This window comes from Chiloscyllium plagiosum, chromosome 33, assembly GCF_004010195.1.
Source record: "Chiloscyllium plagiosum isolate BGI_BamShark_2017 chromosome 33, ASM401019v2, whole genome shotgun sequence".
Lineage (NCBI taxonomy): Eukaryota > Metazoa > Chordata > Chondrichthyes > Orectolobiformes > Hemiscylliidae > Chiloscyllium > Chiloscyllium plagiosum.
In genome coordinates, this window is record NC_057742.1 from 28,687,438 (window position 1) to 28,708,004 (window position 20,567).

The 20,567-nt window shown below is 41.4% G+C and overlaps 1 protein-coding gene across 8 annotated transcripts in view; it reads right to left on the reverse strand.

Moving 5' to 3' along the window:
• Positions 1-20,567, reverse strand: part of adam11 (ADAM metallopeptidase domain 11) — a 165,265-nt gene that overhangs the window by 69,709 nt on the left and 74,989 nt on the right. For all 8 annotated transcript variants that reach the window (XR_006309220.1, XM_043675211.1, XM_043675210.1 and 5 more), the window contains 4 exons: positions 11,904-11,974; positions 8,768-8,842; positions 7,720-7,791; positions 2,804-2,970 (listed from right to left, as the gene is read on the reverse strand). Coding sequence is in view for 7 of the 8 variants with exons in the window: in XM_043675211.1 (XP_043531146.1) it covers positions 2,804-2,970; positions 7,720-7,791; positions 8,768-8,842; positions 11,904-11,974 (385 nt within the window). In the remaining variant the exon portion in view is untranslated. The remainder of the gene's footprint in view (positions 1-2,803; positions 2,971-7,719; positions 7,792-8,767; positions 8,843-11,903; positions 11,975-20,567) is intronic.

Here is a 20,567-nt window from a genome sequence, read left to right on the forward strand (position 1 = left end):
AGCATACCAAACGCCTTCTTCACTATCCTATCTACCTGTGACTCCACTTTCAAGGAGTATGAACCTGCATTCCAAGGTCTCTTTAAGATTAGATTAGATTAGATTAGATTTAAGATTAGATTAGATTACTTACAGTGTGGAAACAGGCCCTTCGTCCCAAAAAGTCCACACCACCCATTCTCCTACATTTACCCCTTCATCTAACATGTGGGCAATTCAGCATGGCCAATTCACCTAACCTGCACATTTTTGGACTGTGGAAGGAAACCGGAGCACCCGGAGGAAACCCACACAGACACAGGGAGAATGTGCAAACTCCACACAGAGAGTCGACTGAGGAGGGAATTGAACCCGGGTCTCTGGCGCTGTGAGGCAGCAGTACTAACTACTGTGCCACCGTGCCGCCCACGGTGTTCGGCAACATTCCCTGGGACCTTACCATTACCTTACCAGCACCTCACATTTATCTGAATTAAACTCCATCTGCTTCTTCTCAGCCCACTGGCCCATTTGGTCAAGATCCTGTTGTAATCTGAGGTAACTTTCTTCGCTGTCCACTACACCTCCAATTTTGGTGTCATCTGCAAGCTTACTAACTATACCTCTTATGCTCACATCCAAATCATTTATGTAAATGATGAAAAGTAGTGGACCCAGCACTGATCCTTGTGGCACTCCACTGGTCACAGACCTCCAGTCTGAAAAACAACCCTCCACCACCACCCTCTGTCTTCTACCTTTCAGCCAGTTCTGTATCCATTGGCGAGTTCTCCCTACATTCCATGATAGTTAACCATGCTCACCAGTCTCGCATGGGGAACCTTGTCGAATGCCTTACTGAAGTCCATATAGATTACATCTACCACTCTGCCCTCATCAATCCTCTTTGTTACTTCTTCAAAAAACTCAATCAAGTTTGTGAGACATGATTTCCCAAGCATAAAGCCATGTTGACTATCCCTAATCAGTCCTTGCCTTTTCAAATACATGCACATCCTGTCCCTCAGAATTCCCTCCAACAACTTGCCCACCACCGACGTCAGGTTCACTGGTCTATAGTTCCCTGGCCTGTCCTCACCACCCTTCTTAAACAGCGGCACCATGTTAGCCAACCTCCAGTCTTCCGGCACCTCACCTGTGACTATCGATGATACTAATATCTCAGCAAGAGGCCAAACAATCACTTCTCTAGCTTCCCACAGACTTCTAGGACACACCTGCTCAGGTCCTGGGGATTTATCCACTTTTATGTATTTCAAGACATCCAGCACTTCCTTATCTGTAATATGGACATTTTTCAAGATGTGACCATCTATTTCCCTACATTCTATATCTTCCATCTCCTTTTTCACGTAAATACTGATGCAAAATGCTCTTTTAGTATCTGCCCCAGCTCCTGGGGCTCCACATAAATTCTATGTTAGTTTGATGTAACAGTTTAGGATTTGTCTCAGCTATCCTTCTACATAGTTTCGTTTGAATATCTTCTAGTGACAGTTAAGGCAGCTGATTTTAAAATACTGATCTCCCTGGCTTAAATTGCGCTAAAGATGCCAAACAGTCTAGCTTCAATTAGTCTGGTTGATTACAATAGGTGCAAGACTTTTTTATCAGCTTCAAAGAAATAAGTAAAAAGAAATTGAACCCAATGGCTGAAACTGAGTTTGACACTTTTTAAAAAATAGTTTAATGACTGTCGTGATCTCTCAAATGCGTGTGTCAGACAAAACATCCACAACTTAAAAGGACATCCTGAAATTCTGTTAGGAACACTTTTTCTTAATTGTCTTCAATATCGATACCTATTGATACCAATAATTGCACAACTACTCTATATCTAAAAGTTTACATCATTTGTTCACACAATGAAATGTAACTTCTGAGGTTTAAGAAAATAGAATCTGACATTTTTTTTGACTACATGAATGTAGTTCCAGAGGTGAGGTGACACCAGATCACAATTACCTGATGCCAATGAAAGGGTGCAACTCAGATTATTTCCTACTAAGGGATGAGAAAATCCTCAACATTGGGGATAAGAATCGGAAGCTCAAAGTACTTGTTGGCACTGTTTACCATGGCTTCTGCTGGAAGCATTCAAATAATCCTGGGCCTTGAAGAACAAGAAATGTTTGTCGTCTTTTTTTGATAACTAATTATAAAATCTTTCTTAATAAATTCTAGTGAATTCATAAATTTGATCATTAAACTGAATGTTCATACCTTGTTATGTCAGGCACAGCTGCTGACCCCCACTCTTATAGAGAAAGAGCTTGGGATGTACAGATTTAAAGTAAAATGATTTTACTCTTCAAAACCCAAAAAACTTAGAGGATGCTTGTTAAGGTTCCAGCTGGCACACAGTGAATGCTAAGGTTGATCTGCTTCCAGAGGTTTGTACTGTTTGTATAGGACAGGGTAGTGCAGAAGATGTAGTCTACGTTGACTTCAGTAAGGTCTCTGATAAAGTACCTCAAAGGAGACTAAGAAAGTAAAACCTGATGGGATCCAAGGCAACGTAAACTTTGGATACAACGTGCAAAAATAGTTAACATGGCGATGAATCGCAAGTTAGTCCTAATGCTACCTAATTGGAAATAAGCAATCAAGGCTGATATTGTCATCAAATAGCAGTAATTTTTCATTAAAGTTTAACAAACAAGATGATTTTTTTTGTCAACAGAAGACGAACTTCAAAGAGAAACACCAAATTTCAAAAATACATTCAACGTAAGAACTTTGTGATGTACTTTCTTTCTTCTTTATAAAATTATGTAAACCTACAAAACCCGAGTCATCTTACGAAAGCATGTGAAAGGCATCACTGTTTTCTCTGACAGAGCTTCGTCGGTACTTCATGAAATCTCTCAGCGTCACCAGTGGATTTTCATTGATATCTATTTTGTCTCCAGATGCCCAAGTTTCCATAGCAACCAACACAACCCGTGTATTCAATTGTTCTTTGAATATCTAAAGCACAAAACGAAAACATCACAAACCAAATATCGATGATTGCAGTTATAAATCTCCTGTTAGAAATATATTTTGAATGTATGATTAATGCTCATGCATATCTAGAGTTATGGACCAACGTTTGGAGGGGGCTATGGTATCCCAGGGGTGGCCCAAGGCTTCTAACATAACCTCTTTCTTTAATATGGTTCAGACTGAACATTTCTCTCTCAGGAAAAATATCAGCAACATGTTAAACCTATACTTGCCAAAACAGATTCTCCTCTCCATTTTGTCATGCTGGCATAAATACAGACCATTAATTCTTGAATCGCATTGACTAACTCAAAAACCTTGAACTTTGATTTGAAAGGAAAGAGTTAAAAAGATCTGTGGCACTTTAAAATGACTGTCAAAGTCACCTGACCTGACAACAGTTGAGCTTACAAAAACTTAGTTAGAAATATCTAAATAGCATGGCTGCGGCTGTTTACCATACATCCAAAAGGTGTTCCAAGTGTTAATACTTGGATATTGAAATCATCATCTGGAACATATAGCTAACAGGTCAAACTTCAAATGTGTCTGGGAATGAGACTTCTGTACTACAGGTATAGCTGGAACAAAGACCATCTTCTGACAGCCATTACGCAAAGAGAAGGATTGAAACCATTAATTTGTGTCAAAAGTTATCTGGGGAAAGTGGAATGTTAAAAATGGATTGTCTCCATTGTGGGTGAACAGCCAGTACTCACACATCAAAACACCTTCCTATGAGAAGCCATTGTAGGATGTTTTCTCTCTCTCTCATACACACATCCACTGTGACAAGTTGGAATATATTACAAAGATAGAGAATTTCAAAATCAGTGGAATGTCAAATGCCATTGTAATATAAAGAGATCGTCTTGAGGAGAACAGCCAGCTCAGCCACAATGGAAACTTCAAGATCAAAATTGGAATATATAATCGATTGGCATATGTTTTGCAGAATTCAGAATGGATTTTATATTTTTGACAATATTTATAGTTCTGACTGAGCGAGTTTAGAATAGAACAAACTCTTGCATTTTTAAGGTATCTGTTTGGCTTTGTCCTTCATAACTTCACATCAGATTAAACACCAACTGGATTGATAGAAGCACATGTAAAGAAAAAAAAAAATCAACACTCTGTCATATCAATGCCAGGAGTGAAAAGAGAGGAATTTATTTACCACACTGGTCTTGTCCATAACAATTTGTAAATTTTAGCCATCTTGCCCATTGTTCTAACTTTACTCAGTCACACACTTTTCATCATCTGATGCGACTTTTTGTAATGACTCCGATAAGGAGGTACAGAAATCTGCTTCACCAGTATCACCCACATTCCATGACCTATTTTAAACAAAAGAGCCTCAGCATCTGACTTAAACCTTCCTTTGTTTCGGCACTTTTACTTGGCAGAGTACCTAGATTGACCAACTCACTAAAAAGGAAACTTCAGTATGTACTTCTGCTTACACTGTGATCTCGTATAGTGGGTATCCATCACGGCATGACTTTCAGAAGTTTGTCTGATCCTCTCTGGAGACAAGGCAGAATTTAATGCCATACAGACTGACTGTCCTTTAAAATCTTAACATAAAGAATTAAAAATAAGGAAACGGCAGGTGAGTTGGGTATTTTGCCTCAGATTTCGCTGTAGAGGATGCAAGTAACATTCCAGGAGCAACAATAAATCAGGAATTGAAAGGGATGTAGGAACTCAGGAGGATCAGCAGAGAGGTGGCACTGAGTAAATTGTTAGTGCTGCAGATTGACAAATGCCTGGGTTCTGATGGATTTCATTTAACAGCCTGAAGAGAAATGGTTAGTGAGAGAGTTGATTCCGAGGTGATCCCAGTGGTTTGGAAGATGGCAAATACAACTCTTCTTTGCCAAAAGGGCAAGGGCAGGAAGCAAAAATCTACAGGCCAGTTAGCCTAATATTTGGGAAAATGTTAGAAGCTATTTAGTAAAGAGGTTATAGCAGGCATTTAAGTAGCTTCAAGGTAATCAGCTAGAGTCAACATGTTTTTGTTAAAATGAAATCATACTTGACCAACTGACTGGCTTTATTTGAAGCGATAATACATGTTGGGATGTACTGTGCTCAGATTTCCAGAAGACATTTGATAAGGTACCACGTCAAAGCTCATGGTGTAGGGATGGCATAGATAGAAGATTGGCTTGCTAACAGGAAGTAGGTATCAATGGGTCTTTTTCAGGTTGCAGCATGTAACAAGTCGAGAATGTGGTGCTGGAAAAGCACAGCAGGTCAGGCGGCATCCGAGGAGAAGAATTGACGCTTCAGGCACAAATCCTTCATCATTTTGCTCGAAACGTCGATTCTCCTGCTCCTCAGATGCTGCCTGACCTGCTGTGCTTTTCCAGCACCACATTCCATCTCTAATCTCCAGCATCTGCAGTCCTCACTTTCACCTCACATGTAACAAGTGTTGTGCCATTGAGATCGATGCAGGGACCTCAACTGTTTACAAGTTTTACTAATGATTTAGCTGAGAGGATGGAAAGTGAGGTTATGAAACTTGGTGAAACACAAATTAAGTTGTGAAAAGGACACAACAGTCCTGCACAAAGGATATGGGGATCAGTTGGCTTAGTTGGCTGGACAGCTGGATTGAATGCAGGGTACAGCCTGAGGTTAGCATGAAAATATCTCCTTCTCAATCTTTCTGCTTGCCTAAGGCATGATGACCCTCAGGTTAAATCACCTTGTGTCTAATCTGAGAGCAGCCTCATGGTCCAGAACCTATTTTATGGGCAGGGTGAGTGAGTGGGCAAAGATAGGGCAAACAGAGTACAATGCAAGGTAAAAGTGAGGACTGCAGATGCTGGAAACCAGAGTTTAGATCAGAGTGGTGCTGGAAAAGCAACAGGTCAGGCAGCATCCGAAAGCAGGAAAGTCAACATTTTGGGCAAAAGCCCTTCATCAGGAATAGAGGCAGGAAGCCTCCAGGGTGGAGAGATAAATGGGGGAGAGGGGTGGGTGGGGAGAAGGTAGCAAAGAGTACAATAGGTGAATGGGGGTGGGGATGGAGGTGATAGGTCAGAGGGGAGGTTGGAGTGGATAGGTGGGAAGGGAGATTGGCAGGTGGGACAGGTCATGCAGTGCACAATGCAAGTCAATTTTGTCCGTCACAAATTCCCTGTTTCAGCAGGAAGAACACTAAAAATGGCTAAATGGGAAGAGATCATTGAGTGCAGAGTTGCAGAGAGATCTGAGAGCTCTGTGCAGAAATCACAAAAGATCAGTATGCAGGTATAGCAAGTAATTAAGAAAGTTAATAGAACGTTACAATTTATTGCGAGGGGTATTTAAAACAAAAATAGAGAGATAGAGTTTCAGTTATACAGAACATTGATGATAATGCATCTGGAGCACTGCACACAGTGTTGGTTGCCTTATTTAATCAAGGATATAAATAGACTGGATACAACTCAGGGAAGGTTTATCAAATTAATACCTGGAAGGAGAGGGTACCTTATAAAGAAAGGCTGGACACATTAGGGGCTTATATGCCATGGAGTTCAGGACAATAAGAGGTGACCTGATTGAAACATATAAAACTTTGAGGATTTTGACAAGAATAAATGTCAATGTTTCTTCTTATGGCCCAACTGTTTAAAAATCAGGGAAACCAAGGTAAGGTGATTTTTTTTTTCCCCTCAAGTCTTTGGAACTCTCGTCTTGAAAAGACGGTGGAAGGAGAATCCGTGAATATCTTTCAAACGGAATAGATAGGTTTCGCTAACTAAGGGATAGGGAATGATTGTCAGTGATAGGCAGGAATTCATATTTGAGTATACAATAAGATAAAACCAGAATGGCAGAGCAGGCTCAAGGGATTGAAAGGCTTCTTAATTTGGATGGTCATAAGCATCATGTCATAGAAGACACCCTACACTGATATACAGTCAGTCTAAGCTTGATTTTACCCTACATGTTACTTATACACACGGCACATATGTAATGCTTTGCACAAAGAGGCCTGAGATCAGGTGCAAGAATCCGGTGACTTTCTCCTCTGCACAACTCTGGGATAATAAGGAACAATATTCTGATGTTATTATTGTTCTGGTACTGGTCAACACTGTTTACCAATCTTTGAAGATGGGACCCAAGTAAATTATTTTGCATGTAGCATAAGCACCAGTTGTAAACATTCAGAAACCAGAGATAAAGTATTTCTCATCTTATTATTTTACCAAGTATGCACCTACGCCATGTGAGCATGAGAGTATTTGCCAAAAGACAGTGTCCATTATTAATTCTTTTTACATAATTGGATATGCAATTTACCACATTTGGATTCTGAATCAGCTTCACACTGACTGACTAATCAAATGATCTCTATTGACCAGAGAAAAGGTGACATCATTTAATACTTCTGAAGGACTGACACACTGAGAATACAAATCGACACGGCATTCCTTCTTGCCAAATTAAAAAGATGTGCTGCATTTTATCAAAATGAATGCAAACAGATCACTGCACGAGATCACAGATTGAGTTAATTTGAATTGGTGCTAATAGAAACTGACTAAAACCCTGAGTTTAAAATGGGTAAATTAACAAAAAGAGCTCAGAAACGGTCTCGTTCACGATCCGATAGCAACCCCTATTATAGAGTGAACAACAGAGCAACACTGTTGCCCTTTTTAAACATTGTAGTTGACATTTATTACACAGGAGGACAGTGATTCTTACAGAAGTACTTACAGCATCGGCAAGATTCACAACTGATTTGGCAAAGTTGCTTGTAAGTGAAGCAGAGTAGTGTCGCTTTGTGAACTGTTGAGCACAAAGACTGAATTTCAGTGCATGTGAAATACAAGCAAAACAGGCAAATGTGGGTATTATTTTATTATCAATTTCCTTTTTTTATAAACATTAAGACCCTTGATTTCTGACAAAGAGATAAATGCTCAGCATTAAAAGAAAAATCAGTGTTTCAGGTGCCTTATTTAATGGAGAGAAAATTCTCTCTGACAAACACAGTAATTTAAATATTTAACCAATTCATCTGATGTCAAACTTTACCAATACCATGTTTTCCATTCTTAAATACATAAAGAATATTATATTATAAGCCTTTTTAGATTCCGAGCTGAAATTCTGACTGATTTTGTTGTTTCATGACAGATTTTGTATTTACTGATATTAAAATCAGTTTGAGCAGAAACTTGGTGAGGGACACTTTTCATTGCCCGCAATAAAATTCTATCCCCATGTGCTTCTTCAAATTGAAGCTATTAGCTTAATTCTAACATTGGTTACTTATAACATTCTAAAATTATTATATTTTGAAGTGTGGATTTATTTCTAAACAATCAGATTTCAAGACCTGTATGAGCTTATAAAACAATAGGATTAGCAGAGAATATCAATACAGACTTGACCAACACATTAGGGGATTGGAAAATAGCCTTTGTTAATAATAGTGACTGGAATCTAAAAGAATTTATGTAACATTCCTTTGTTTAATTTACACATTGGTTGGTTATTGCTACTTTTGAGGTAGTGGAAATGGGTCAAATGATTCCATCAAGGGCTATCTGCTATTGTTATCTGTTGTACTTTCCATGCCATTTTGTTTTCAAACAGCCACTTTCTCAACAAAAGAAAATTCCTAATTTAGCTCCAATATGAAGAGGGATCGATTTAAACCTCAACTAGGGCAATTGTCATCTGAAGTCAGTCTGCAAATGTTATGAAAACTGCAACAGTGTTTGACAAACCAATTTAAAATCAAACATGGTTAACGTACCAGGGTGTAGTCATTGACCAACATCAGCTCAATGTACTTGGTTTCTCTCAGAACAGTATGAGGGCCTCGGTGTACCTACAAATGGAAGAGATCAAAAGACATTTCAAATATTAAAGCCTGTCTATTACTTCATAAGATGGTCAAGAAAACCAAAGGAATTCATCAATAATAACCTGCAGAGGCAGAAATCTTCTAACAAGATGAAGACTGACATCATGAGGTAAGATGAGCCCAGTTCACTTGGGCAGCTATGGAGTGTGTGAAAACTCACTGCATTCCGTCAGTTACAATATTCTGATTTAATAACAAGGAGTGCTACAACTGATTAAAATACAAAACTGGAGAGTGAACTTGCGAGAAAACCATCTGTACGAAAGGGATTAGATTCCTGCAGATAAGGCTCCAATGGGAACTCAGTAAGATTGAGAGACAGCGTGAATGTCTTTCAAAGGTTGGGTGGGGGAGTGGTGAGAAAATGTCCATGGAAACAAGGAAGACATGGTCCTTTTATGGGTTATATCTGCTTGAGGAAATTCCTTGTCTATCTGATCCTTTTCTCCAAGAGTCCTCATTCCCCCAAAGACACACTTTCTTCCAGAAAGAGTCCATTTAATTGCTCCAAAAGCCCAGCTTGATGCCCATTCCCTGCGACCAACTCATGACGCCACCTGCTGTTGGAGGTCCTGGACAACTGCTCGAGATACCCTGCTCACCCTCACCACCCTGTTCCTGCAGCTTCCGCCACACCTGACTTCTTATAATCTAACTGAGCCTCAATAAATCCATGTTTTCTGGGGAAGAGAATTCCGCAGATTAACAACTCAGAAAAAAATCTTACTCAGTCTTAAAAATTAGATCTTGAATTCTAAAGTTGTGTCCCTTCTCCTTGCTTCTCCGTTAAGGACAAACATTCTCTCAGCATCCAGTTTAGCTACCCCAAAAATCCAAGTGTTAAAGCCCAAACTGTTCAACCGTTTTTCCTCCTTTCTACCATGGGATGTGGGCATCTCAGACAAGGCTGGCATATATTGGTCATTGCTAATTGCTCTTGAACTGAGTGGCTTGTTTTGTCATTGTAGAGGACACTTAAGAGTCAACCTCATTGGGTCTGGAGTCACATGGAGGCTTAGGTATAGGGGCCAGGTTACTTGTGTGATAATTGATGATAGATTAATGGCACCCCATCTGAGGCGAACTTTATAAATCACAGGTATAAAGTGAATTTAAGTTCCACCACTTGTTGTGGTAGGATTTGAACCTTTATCCCTACAGCATTAGCCTCGGCCTCTGCATTTCCCAATCCAATAACACTATCAGAACATCTGTACAAACCCCTTTCTCATCCAGGAATAGGTCATAGATTCATACAGCACAGAAACAGACTCTTTGGCCCAACCAGTTCATGTTGAACATAATCCCAAATTAGACTAATCCCACCTGCCTACACTTGGCCAATATCCCTCCAGACCCCTATTCGTGTATTAATATAGGTGTCTTTTAAATGTTGTAACTGTGCCCACATCCATCACTTCCTCTGGAAGTTCATTCTACACGCGAACCACCCTCTGTGTATAACATTTGCCTCTTGTGTCTTTTTAAAACACACCTCATCTTAAAAACATGCCCCCTGGTGTTGAAATTCCCCACCCTAGGGATAAGACACTCACCATTAACCTTATCTATACCCCTCATGACTTTATGAACCTCTGTAAGGTCACCGCTCAACCTTCTGCGCAGCAGTAAAAAAAAAGTCCCAGCCTTTCTTTATAACTCAAACCTTTCATACCTGGCAACATCGTGGTAAGTCTCTTCTGAACCCTCTCCAGATTAATAATATTCTTCCTATAACTGGGCAACTAGAACTGGACACAATCCTCCACCATGACTTCTCAACTGAGGACTGAGTCAAGAGAACCTTCACTGAGCTGTTTTTCAGTTTTGAAATAAGGAGATCAAAACTGTGCACAGTAGTGTGGTCTCATCAAGTACAGATCAGTAAAATTTCCCTACTTTTACACTTCATTCCTCTGGAAATGAACTTAAAAATTCAACTTGCCTTGTGAATCACTTGCTGCATCTGCAAACCAACTTTGAGAGATTCACACAGCAAGACATCCAGATTCCTCTTGTTCTGTAAACTCCCTATATTTAAATATATTGCCGTTCTATTCTATCTGTCAAAACAGATACATTCAGAATTTCCCACATTGTACATTCCAGCTGCTGAATCACAACCTATCCATAGACCTTTGCACCATAGACTGGCCACCTCCTTTTTCCTCACAAATAGACTGTAAACAATTGAGGCCTCAGAACTAATTCCTGTAGAATTTCATAAAAATAATAAATTTAAACATAATTCCCCTTTCATGAAACTCAGTCAAAAATTAGGGTGGTATCTGGATAGGCATGTGGTTACAATTCCAAATTTGATGCTCAGAGTTTTGGGGAATTGCTCTAGTAGTTAACCATTAGTGCTATAATCCCAGTTGATGGTATTACTAGATGAGATAGATCCAAGAAAAACAATCTGATTTTATAGGTCCTCCTTTTTTAGTTTACTCAGTTAACCAGGTGGTTACTTACTGAATCACATTCACATGGCTGTAGATGTTCTTTAACAATAGAATGAGTGTATACAAACAAAGCTGTAATCAGTTAGAAAGATTTTAACACAAACATTAAAACAAAGATTCCACAATTTTCTCAACACTATCCATTACAAAGATTCAGGCCCAGCAAAAGTATACCCCTATCTCAACCTGAAGTTTCTAATCAACTGGCACAATCCAGATTCTCTTCCTTGAACTGTGCTGACAATTTTACAATTCCTCTCAGAGTCTGACAGTATGAACTTTTCATAATTCTGATGGGGTGTACTTATTCAATTCTAACCACCTAAAGATTTCTAATCCAAAATCCTCCTGGTTTAGAAGATTTCACAAACTGGAAAAAACGCTGCTTGTTGTGGTGGCTGGTTTGAATGGAAAATGCTTGCCAGGAGAGAAATTAAAACTTGTTTCTGAATTCAACTCTCTTCTCAACTAAACCTCTGGTGATTTCTGTTTGCAGTTGTCACAGCAGGTGAATCCACCACCATCTCCTTGTTAATTGATTGTGAAGACTTTACAATCACCTGTCGTTTGGTTCGTGTCCTTTGAATTTCTGGAGGAGAGTTCTGTTGCATGTTGGCATCAGTAAAGCACCCTAAGAAGACACACAGTGAAAGAATATGTAAAAATATGGTCGCTCTGTGTAATATAGACATAATATTTCAGAAATGGATGGGTTCTTCATACAGACAGTGGAAAGTAAAAGAATTAGCAAGCACAGCAGTCTTGGTTCTGACGAGCAAAGTACTGACTGCACTTAATCATAATGCTTTGTATATATTGGACCAATAATTTAGTGCAGCAGTTAATTAATTTTTTTTTAATATGATCTTTCTGCACAGAATTTTCTCCTTTCATCAATCACTTCCTTGTCTGTTTGAAGAATGTTTCACATCTGAAAATGTTAATGTTGAGAAACACGAGAGACTCCAAAGGATTAAATTACTCACACATTTAGCAACAATAGTTCAAGAGATTTGGATAAAATGGGAAGTATTTTCCATGATCAAAATATGTTTGTTGAGGTAAACATAATAGGGACCACTCTAAATTTGTGAAATTGTATGAAAAGGATGACAGCAATTCAATATTTTGTTTTGATTGAATGGAAGTAAAAAATAAGGTCTCCTGGCCCATTTTAGAATCAACACAAAGATCTAACCTAATGAGTGATTGGAAATTAATTGCCACTGCAGTGTTGTGGATTTTCTGGAAGATATAGACTGTAGTTAAATAGATAGTGACACCTTGAAAAATGTCCAGATTACAGAGGAGGTAATGCTGGATGTCTTGAAACGATTAAAGGTGGATAAATCCCCAGGACCACATCAGGTGTACCCTAGAATTCTGTGGGAAGCTAAAGAAGCGATTGTTGGGCCGCTTGCTGAGATATTTGTATCATCGATAGTCACAGGTGAGGTGCCAGAAGACTGGAGGTTGGCTAACGTGGTGCAACTGTATAAGGGGGGGGTGAGGACAGGCCAGGGAACTATAGACCGGTGAGCCTGACCTCGGTGGTGGGCAAATTGTTGGAGGGAATCCTGAGGGACAGGGTGTGCATGTATTTGGAAAGGCAAGGACTGACTAGGGATAGTTAACATGGCTTTGTTCGTGGGAAATCATGTCTCACAAACGTGATTAAGTTTTTTGAAGAAGTAACAAATAGGATTGATGAGGGCAGAGTGGTAGATGTGATTTATATGGACTTCAGTGAGGCAATCGACAAGGTTCCCCATGGGAAACTAATTAGCAAGGTTAGATCTCACCGAACACAGGGAGAACTAGCCACTTGGATACAGAACTGGCTCAAAGGTAGAAGACAGAGGGTGGTGGTGGAGGGTTGTTTTTCAGACTGGAGGCCTGTGACCAGTGAAGTGCCACAAGGATCGGTGCTGGGTGCACTACTTTTCATCATTTACATAAATGATTTAGATGTGAACATAAGAGGTACAGTTAGTAAGTTTGTAGATGACACCAAAATTGGAGGTGTAGTGGACAGCAAAGAGGGTTACCTCAGATTACAACAGGACCTTGCCCAGATGGGCCAATGGGCTGAGAAGTGGCAGATGGAGTTTAATTCAGATAAATGAGAGGTGCTACATTTTGGGAAAGCAAATCTTAGCAGGACTTATACACTTGATGGTAAGGTCCTAGCGGCTTGGATAGGATAAATAGACAAAGTCTTTTCCCTGGAGTCAGGGAGTCCAGAACTAGAGGCCATAGGTTTAGGGTGAGAGGGGAAAGATATAAAAGAGACCTAAGGGGCACCTTTTTCACACAGAGGGTGGTACTTGTATGGAATGAGCTGCCAGAGGAAGTGGTGGAGGCTGGTACAATTGCAACATTTAAGAAGCATTTGGATGGGTATATGAATAGGAATGGTTTGGAGGGATGTGAGGGTGCTGGCAGGTGGGACTAGATTGGGTTGGGATATCTGGTCGGCATGGACAGGTTGGACCTAAGGGTCTGTTTCCATGCTGCATATCTCTTTGACTGTATGACTTGAGCGCTGGCAGATTGGTTCACAGTGACCTAGGATCGAGAAGGTCCACCCCCTGCTTTGGTACATGCAAGTCACGGATACACCATCAGAAAATTCCCACCGGAAGAGGCATTGCTTCTCGTCAGCATGACAGTAGTAAGAACAACTGCATTACTCTTCAGGCACAATTATTCAGACTCTGGGGAGCCATACAAATACAGCTGTCCCCCGAAGGCTAGTGTACAGCCTACTGTCTCCATGGACAAACTGTGTGGGTGGTGCTCAGTGTAGCAGGAACATTCACTCATTCAGAACCATTACATTATACAATGTTCCTCTAGCTATTTTCCCATTAGTTAACCTATTGAACACAAGTACATGTGGGCGGCACGGTGGCACAGTGGTTAGCACTGCTGCCTCACAGCGCCAGAGACCCGGGTTCAATTCCTGACTCAGGCGACTGACTGTGTGGAGTTTGCACATTCTCCCCGTGTCTGCGTGGGTTTCCTCCGGGTGCTCCGGTTTCCTCCCACAGTCACAAAGATGTGCGGGTCAGGTGAATTGGCTATGCTAAATTGCCCGTAGTGTTAGGTTAAAAGGGATAAATGTAGGGGTATGGGTGGGTTACGCTTCGGCGGGTCGGTGTGGACTTGTTGGGCCGAAGGGCCTGTTTCCACACTGTAAGTAATCTAATCTAATCTAATCTAATCTAATATAACATTTACTACTATCCTATCTCAATCCCCAGCCTCCAACCTCAGAATATTGAAGACTGTTCAGACTTGGAAAATCAGTACGTCCTCACCTTGAGGACTGTTGAGCTTGGTTCTGATCACTTCTGGAGGATCTTTATCTCTGAGTTATCCTTTGCAGAGGATATAATTTCTTGTGGACTTTGGTGCTCGTTCATTTGCTGATCTGGAGGATCCTCAATCTTCTAAATTTCCTTTGCACAGAAACTCTTCATAGAATCGCCACAGTGTCGAAATAGGCCATTCAGTCCAACAAGCCCACACGAACCCTCCAGACCATCCCCTATCCACGTCACCCTACATTTCCCCTGATTAATACTCCTAACCTAAACATCCCTGAACACTAGCACAGCCAATCCACATAACCTGCCCATCTGAGGACAGTGGGAGAACTGTGGGGCCACATGGTGGCTCAGTGGTTGGCACTGCTGCCTCACAGGGACCCGGGTTCGATTCCAGCCTCAGGCGACTGTCTGTGTGGAGTTTGCACATTTTCCCAGTGTCTGCGTGGGTTTCCTCCAGGTGCTCTGGTTTCCTCCCACAGTCCAAAAATGTGCAGGTTAGGTGAACTGGCCACGCTGAAGTGCCCATAGTGTTCAGGGATGTGTAGGTTAGGAGCATTCGTCAGGGGTAAATGTAGAGTAGTAGGAGAATGGGGTCTGGATGGGTTACTCTTTGTGGGCGGTCGGTTTGGAATTGCTGGACCCAATGGCCTGTTTCCACACTGTAGGAATTCTATGAAACCGGAGCAGCCTGAGAAAACCCACGCAGACACAGGGAGACTGTGCAAACTCCACAGAGACAGTCACCCAAGGTTGAACTCTTCCCTGTGAACTGAGGTAGTTGACCCATTACATCATCAGGGGGACCCTTAAACTCACGAATGTCCATCAAGGGAGATGGCTGCTCCATGAAACAAGCATTTTATACTTTGTAGCAGATTAGATTTTTGACTGGGCAATATGGAATTGGAAGAAGTAGTCTCTGTTTCACAATATTCTAAATGCTCTTGAGAGTATCCTGAATCTGTGGGCATGGAATCTCATGACATTTATTAAAGTTGATTCCCCTCAGTTACTGATCAAGCTGGATATCTTCAGGTGCCCTCTGTGATGGCTTGACTGCTGAAGTAGATTGTTTAGACTCCCTACCTTGTTACTAAGAGATCACTGCACACTTGAGGCTATTTCTGTTACAGGCACTGACTGTTTTAGAGCACAGAGAATTGTACATTTCCATCAGCCCTATGAAGTCTCCAATGTCCCCCATGTTAACAATATTAAACAGCTCTATATTAATTCGGAGTAATCTCAGTGGATTTTTTCTTCTGTTTGGGCTGTGCTATGAGTCTAGGAAGCCCAATGGAGAATTCCACCAGCGACTCCATGAACACTTCCACCTGGAAGCCTTCTTTGGAGAGGGTGCAAAGAAGGTTTACCAGGATGCTGCCTGGACTGGAGGGCTTGTCTTACGAAGAGATGTTGACTAAGCTCGGACTTTTCTCTCTGGAGAGAAGAAGGAAGAGAGGTGATCTGATTGAGGTATACAAGGTAATGAGGGACTTGGATAGAGTCAATAGCCAGAGACTTTTCCCCAGGGCAGGATTGACTGGCACGAGGGGTCGTCATTTTAAGATATTAGGAGGAAGGTATAGAGGAGACGTCAGAGGTAGGCTCTTTACGCAGAGAGTTGTGATTGCATGGAATGCATTGCCAGCGGTGGTGGTGGAAGCAGAGTCATTAGGGACATCTAAGCAACTGCTGGACAGGTACATGGACAGCAGTGAATTGAGGGGTGCGTAGGCTAGGTTATTTTGTTTTAGATTAGAAATAATCTTCGGCACAACATCATGAGCTGAACGGCCTATTCTGTGTGTACTTTTCTATATTCTATACTATGTTCTAGAAGCACAAGGGCAGCACATGCATGGGAACACTACAGCCACAAGTTCTCCTCCAAGCTACTCACCAAACAGACGTGGAAATATATCACCGCTCCACGGGGCATAACTACAAATTGAGGGGTGATAGATTTAAGACACATGTCAAAGGCAGATTCTTTATGCAGAGAGTGGTAAGGGCATGGAATGTCCTGCCTGCCAATGTAGTTAACTCAGCCACATTAGAGAGATTTATACAATCCTTGGATAAGCACATGGATGATGATGGGATAGTGGAGGGGGATGAGCTTAGATCAGATCACAGGTCGGCACAACATCGAGGGCCAAAGGGCCTGTTTTGCACTGCGTTGTTCTATGTTCTATACTGTTACTGGGTGAAATTCCTGGAATTCTCCCCTTAAGGGCATTGTGGGTCTACCTACAAGCACACGGACCACAGCTCACCACCATCTTCTCAAGGGCAACCAGTGTTGGGCAATGAATGCTGGTCCAGCCAGTGATGCCCGCCTCCCACGAGTGAATAAATAAATAACAAAAACACTGTTTCTGAACCAGTTGTTCTCTGGGGTCGGGTTGTCCATGTTCTCCAGTTCTTCTGATAATTTGATGTCAAGCTCAAAAGTTTTTGAGTACAAACAACATAAAAATCTTCAAATCTCTTACATGCGTTGCAATGTGACTTGTACCATTTTCTTGACCGTTATTGCGTTTGGCAGTCTCATTTTTGTAGGCTGTAGTTTCTATTTCTTCAGCCATGGTAATTGGTCTGACAAGAGAGCAACACTTAGTCCTGTATCAAACTTAAAATCAACAGGATGTCATTGACCAGAAGCTCAAGTGGACTCACCACATAAACACAGCGTCTACAAGAGCAGGTCAAAGGCTAGTAATACTGTGGCGAGTAACTCACCCCTTGACTCCCCAAAGCCTGTCCACCATCGAGAGGCACAAGTCAGGAGTGTGATGGGATATTTCCCACTTGTCTGGATAAGTGCAGCCCCCAAAAACAGTCAGGATGCTTTTCACCAACCATGACAAAGCAGCTCATTTTGTGCATGACACTGCATTCACAAGCATCCACTCCCTCCACCACTGATGCTGAGTCACAGCAATATGTTCTACCTACAAGATATTGTGCAGAAATTCACCAAGAATCCTCAGACAGCATCTTCCAAACCCATGACCACTTCTATCTAGAAGGACAAGGGCAGCAGATATATGGGAACACCACCACCTTCAAGTTCTCCTCCAAGCCACTCATCATCCTGACATGGAAATATATTTCTGCTCTTCACAATCACTGGGTCAAAATCTTAGAATTCACTCCCTAAGGACATTGTGGGTTAACCCATAGCAGATGGACTGCAATGGTGCAAGAAAGCAGCTCACCACCACCTTGTCAAGTGCAACTGGGGATGGGCAATAAATCACCTCAATACTGCTTATATTGTTTTCACAAGCAATGTGCAGAGATTCTCACTGGGCAGAGGCAAGATGCCAATAGATGGGGATTCACACGTTTTAAACATCTTGTTAGCAGCTCAACTTGACACATTAGTATTCAGCCTCCCATGTCACCAAACTTGTCCAATAAATGAGATGTCAGGAAAATGCTTCATGGAAACCAATATGAATGCATGGCAAATTCAGCTCTTCACTTTCTCCAACCAATGTCCATCTTAGAAACTGGGCACCAGCATCTGTGGGAGCCTTCCATAGACACTGGCCACACTCAGCCACATCTACGCCATTGTCATCTGACACGTGACAGCCTCCACAGCTGCTCTTGGCACATCTCCGATCCAATTACAGGATCCTTCAGCACTGCAATGCTGCACTGACAACTGCCATTGTAATGCTACGGCGAGGACACTATGCATTCTGGTACGTGAACTCAGGTAATGGATTGAATCAGACTCACCGTTTTAATGCTCACTCACTCTGAGCCTGTCTCAATGCTCATAGCGTTACTGACTTGCATTGCTTTGCCTTTTTGCACCTTGTCCACTCAGCCAGACACATCAGACTCATAGTACTGCTGCCTTGCCATGTCATTGTGCCTTGCCATGTCATTGTTGCTGGCTCAGAAAGTTAAGGGCTGTATCTGATGCCAGTCCTGGCCATGTTAGTGGTGTTGGGATTTAGGTTGATGAGAGAAGATATTTTAGGCAATCAGGAGATTGGTAGACAATGAGTCTTAGTGAGAGGTGAGTGCAGGAGTGAAGGTAGAGTGAGCGAGTGGTATTGGAGAGAAGATGGTGGTGCATACGTTAGCAGAGTGGAGATGGACATCGACAGTTTTCCTACAACTGGGCATTCCTCCAACTAGCAGTTTTTTTTACCAGGATGACAATCTTGGACCAGGCTGACCTGCTCTGCTGTTGTGTTCCCCACTGCTGGGACAAAGGGCAGAGGCAGTCCAACTTGTGCATCTCCCCATAGATATCCAGGGAAATGTTGATATCCATGTGGGACAGGTCCGGACTGGCTGAAAGAGCTTGTTCAGTCTACAACAGCCTTTTAAAGATGGCACATGCCCAAGGAATGCCAGTAAATTCTGGGATATCTGATAAGTGACGAGTTGTTCCAGGAATGGCACATGGTTAGATAGGGTTGAAAGTCACATGTGAGAGATACTGTAGGTCAGGGTAGGGTAATTACTGAATCCAAGTGGAGAATATGAAACTTTATAAGAAGAGCTCTAACCTGAAGCAGTATATCGTATATTCTTATATTCATCAGTACTGTTTTAAGTTCAATTACAGTCGAACTTGCTCTGATGTTTTAGTTGCTGGCCTTTTCAAATTCTGCTCAACAGTGATTATTTATTAAATTCTTTAACTAAGTTTTAAATTCTGTTTTGTCATGATTTACTTTCAACGATTAAACACAGTTAATTTGTAATACGGTATCCTCACCATTTTTGTAGGGATTTTCCTCATTTTTATTGGTCAAAATGGTGACTACCTATCTTTTCCAGGATTTTCATGATTTTTATTTTTCCCATTTCTTCCTGTACAAAAAGAATATTTTCTTAGCCTGCATGGTCTAAAACACTTAAACGCTTTCTCCTACGCAACTTTCTAAAAATAAATGTTATACAGTTTAATTATTGTAACTTAGTCATTTTAAATCTTTAATCTCTCTAACTTTTCTTCTTCTACTAGAATCTTTCACTAGCTTTATTTAAATGTGCTCTTTGCATGCTTAAATATATTTAGAGGTTTTCTCAATTCCACAGAGCGTATATAAATGTATTTTCTGGCCTTTCATTGATTTTTTTTTTACACAGCCACACCTCATGGAGCCTAATCTTGTTGGAAGTGACACTCACTGTGAGAGAGGGAAAACTCTTTTATCACTATCTGGCGTTCCTGACTGGTCTTTGCATTTTATTCATAGTTTACCCTCTTTCCCTTTGGAATAGCAAATTTTACTCCTGGACCCTTCCTTCATTCCCTCCTTTGCTAATGCTGTTGAAGGTTTGTCTTTGGGGTTCTAAGCTTGTCCTGTTGCTAATTCCACAGTTGCTGTAGTCTCTCTCTCTCTCTGTTGGTTATCATATTTCAGCTGCTGACGATCGTATTCTTAAAGTGGCAATCCTTTTCAAAGTGGTAAACACATCTGTCTTCCAAATTTCATTTTCTGGATCATCTCCTCATGATGAAGGTCCCTGCAAGGAATTTTAATCCACAGTGTAGCTCACTATGTGTTGTTGTCCTGGCGCCACTATGGGTATCTTTTGATATCTGCCATAGAGTCATAGAGATGTACAGCATGGAAACAGACCCTTCCGTCCAACCCGTCCATGCCGACCAGATATCCCAACCCAATCTAGTCCCACCTGCCAGCGCCCGGCCCATATCCCTCCAAACCCTTCCTATTCATATACCCATCCAAATGCCTCTTAAATGTTGCAATTGTACCAGCCTCCACCACATCCTCTGGCAGCTCATTTCATACACGTACCACCCTCTATGTGAAAAAGGTGCCCCTTAGGTCTCTTTTATATCTTTCCCCTCTCACCCTAAACCTATGCCCTCTAGTTCTGGAC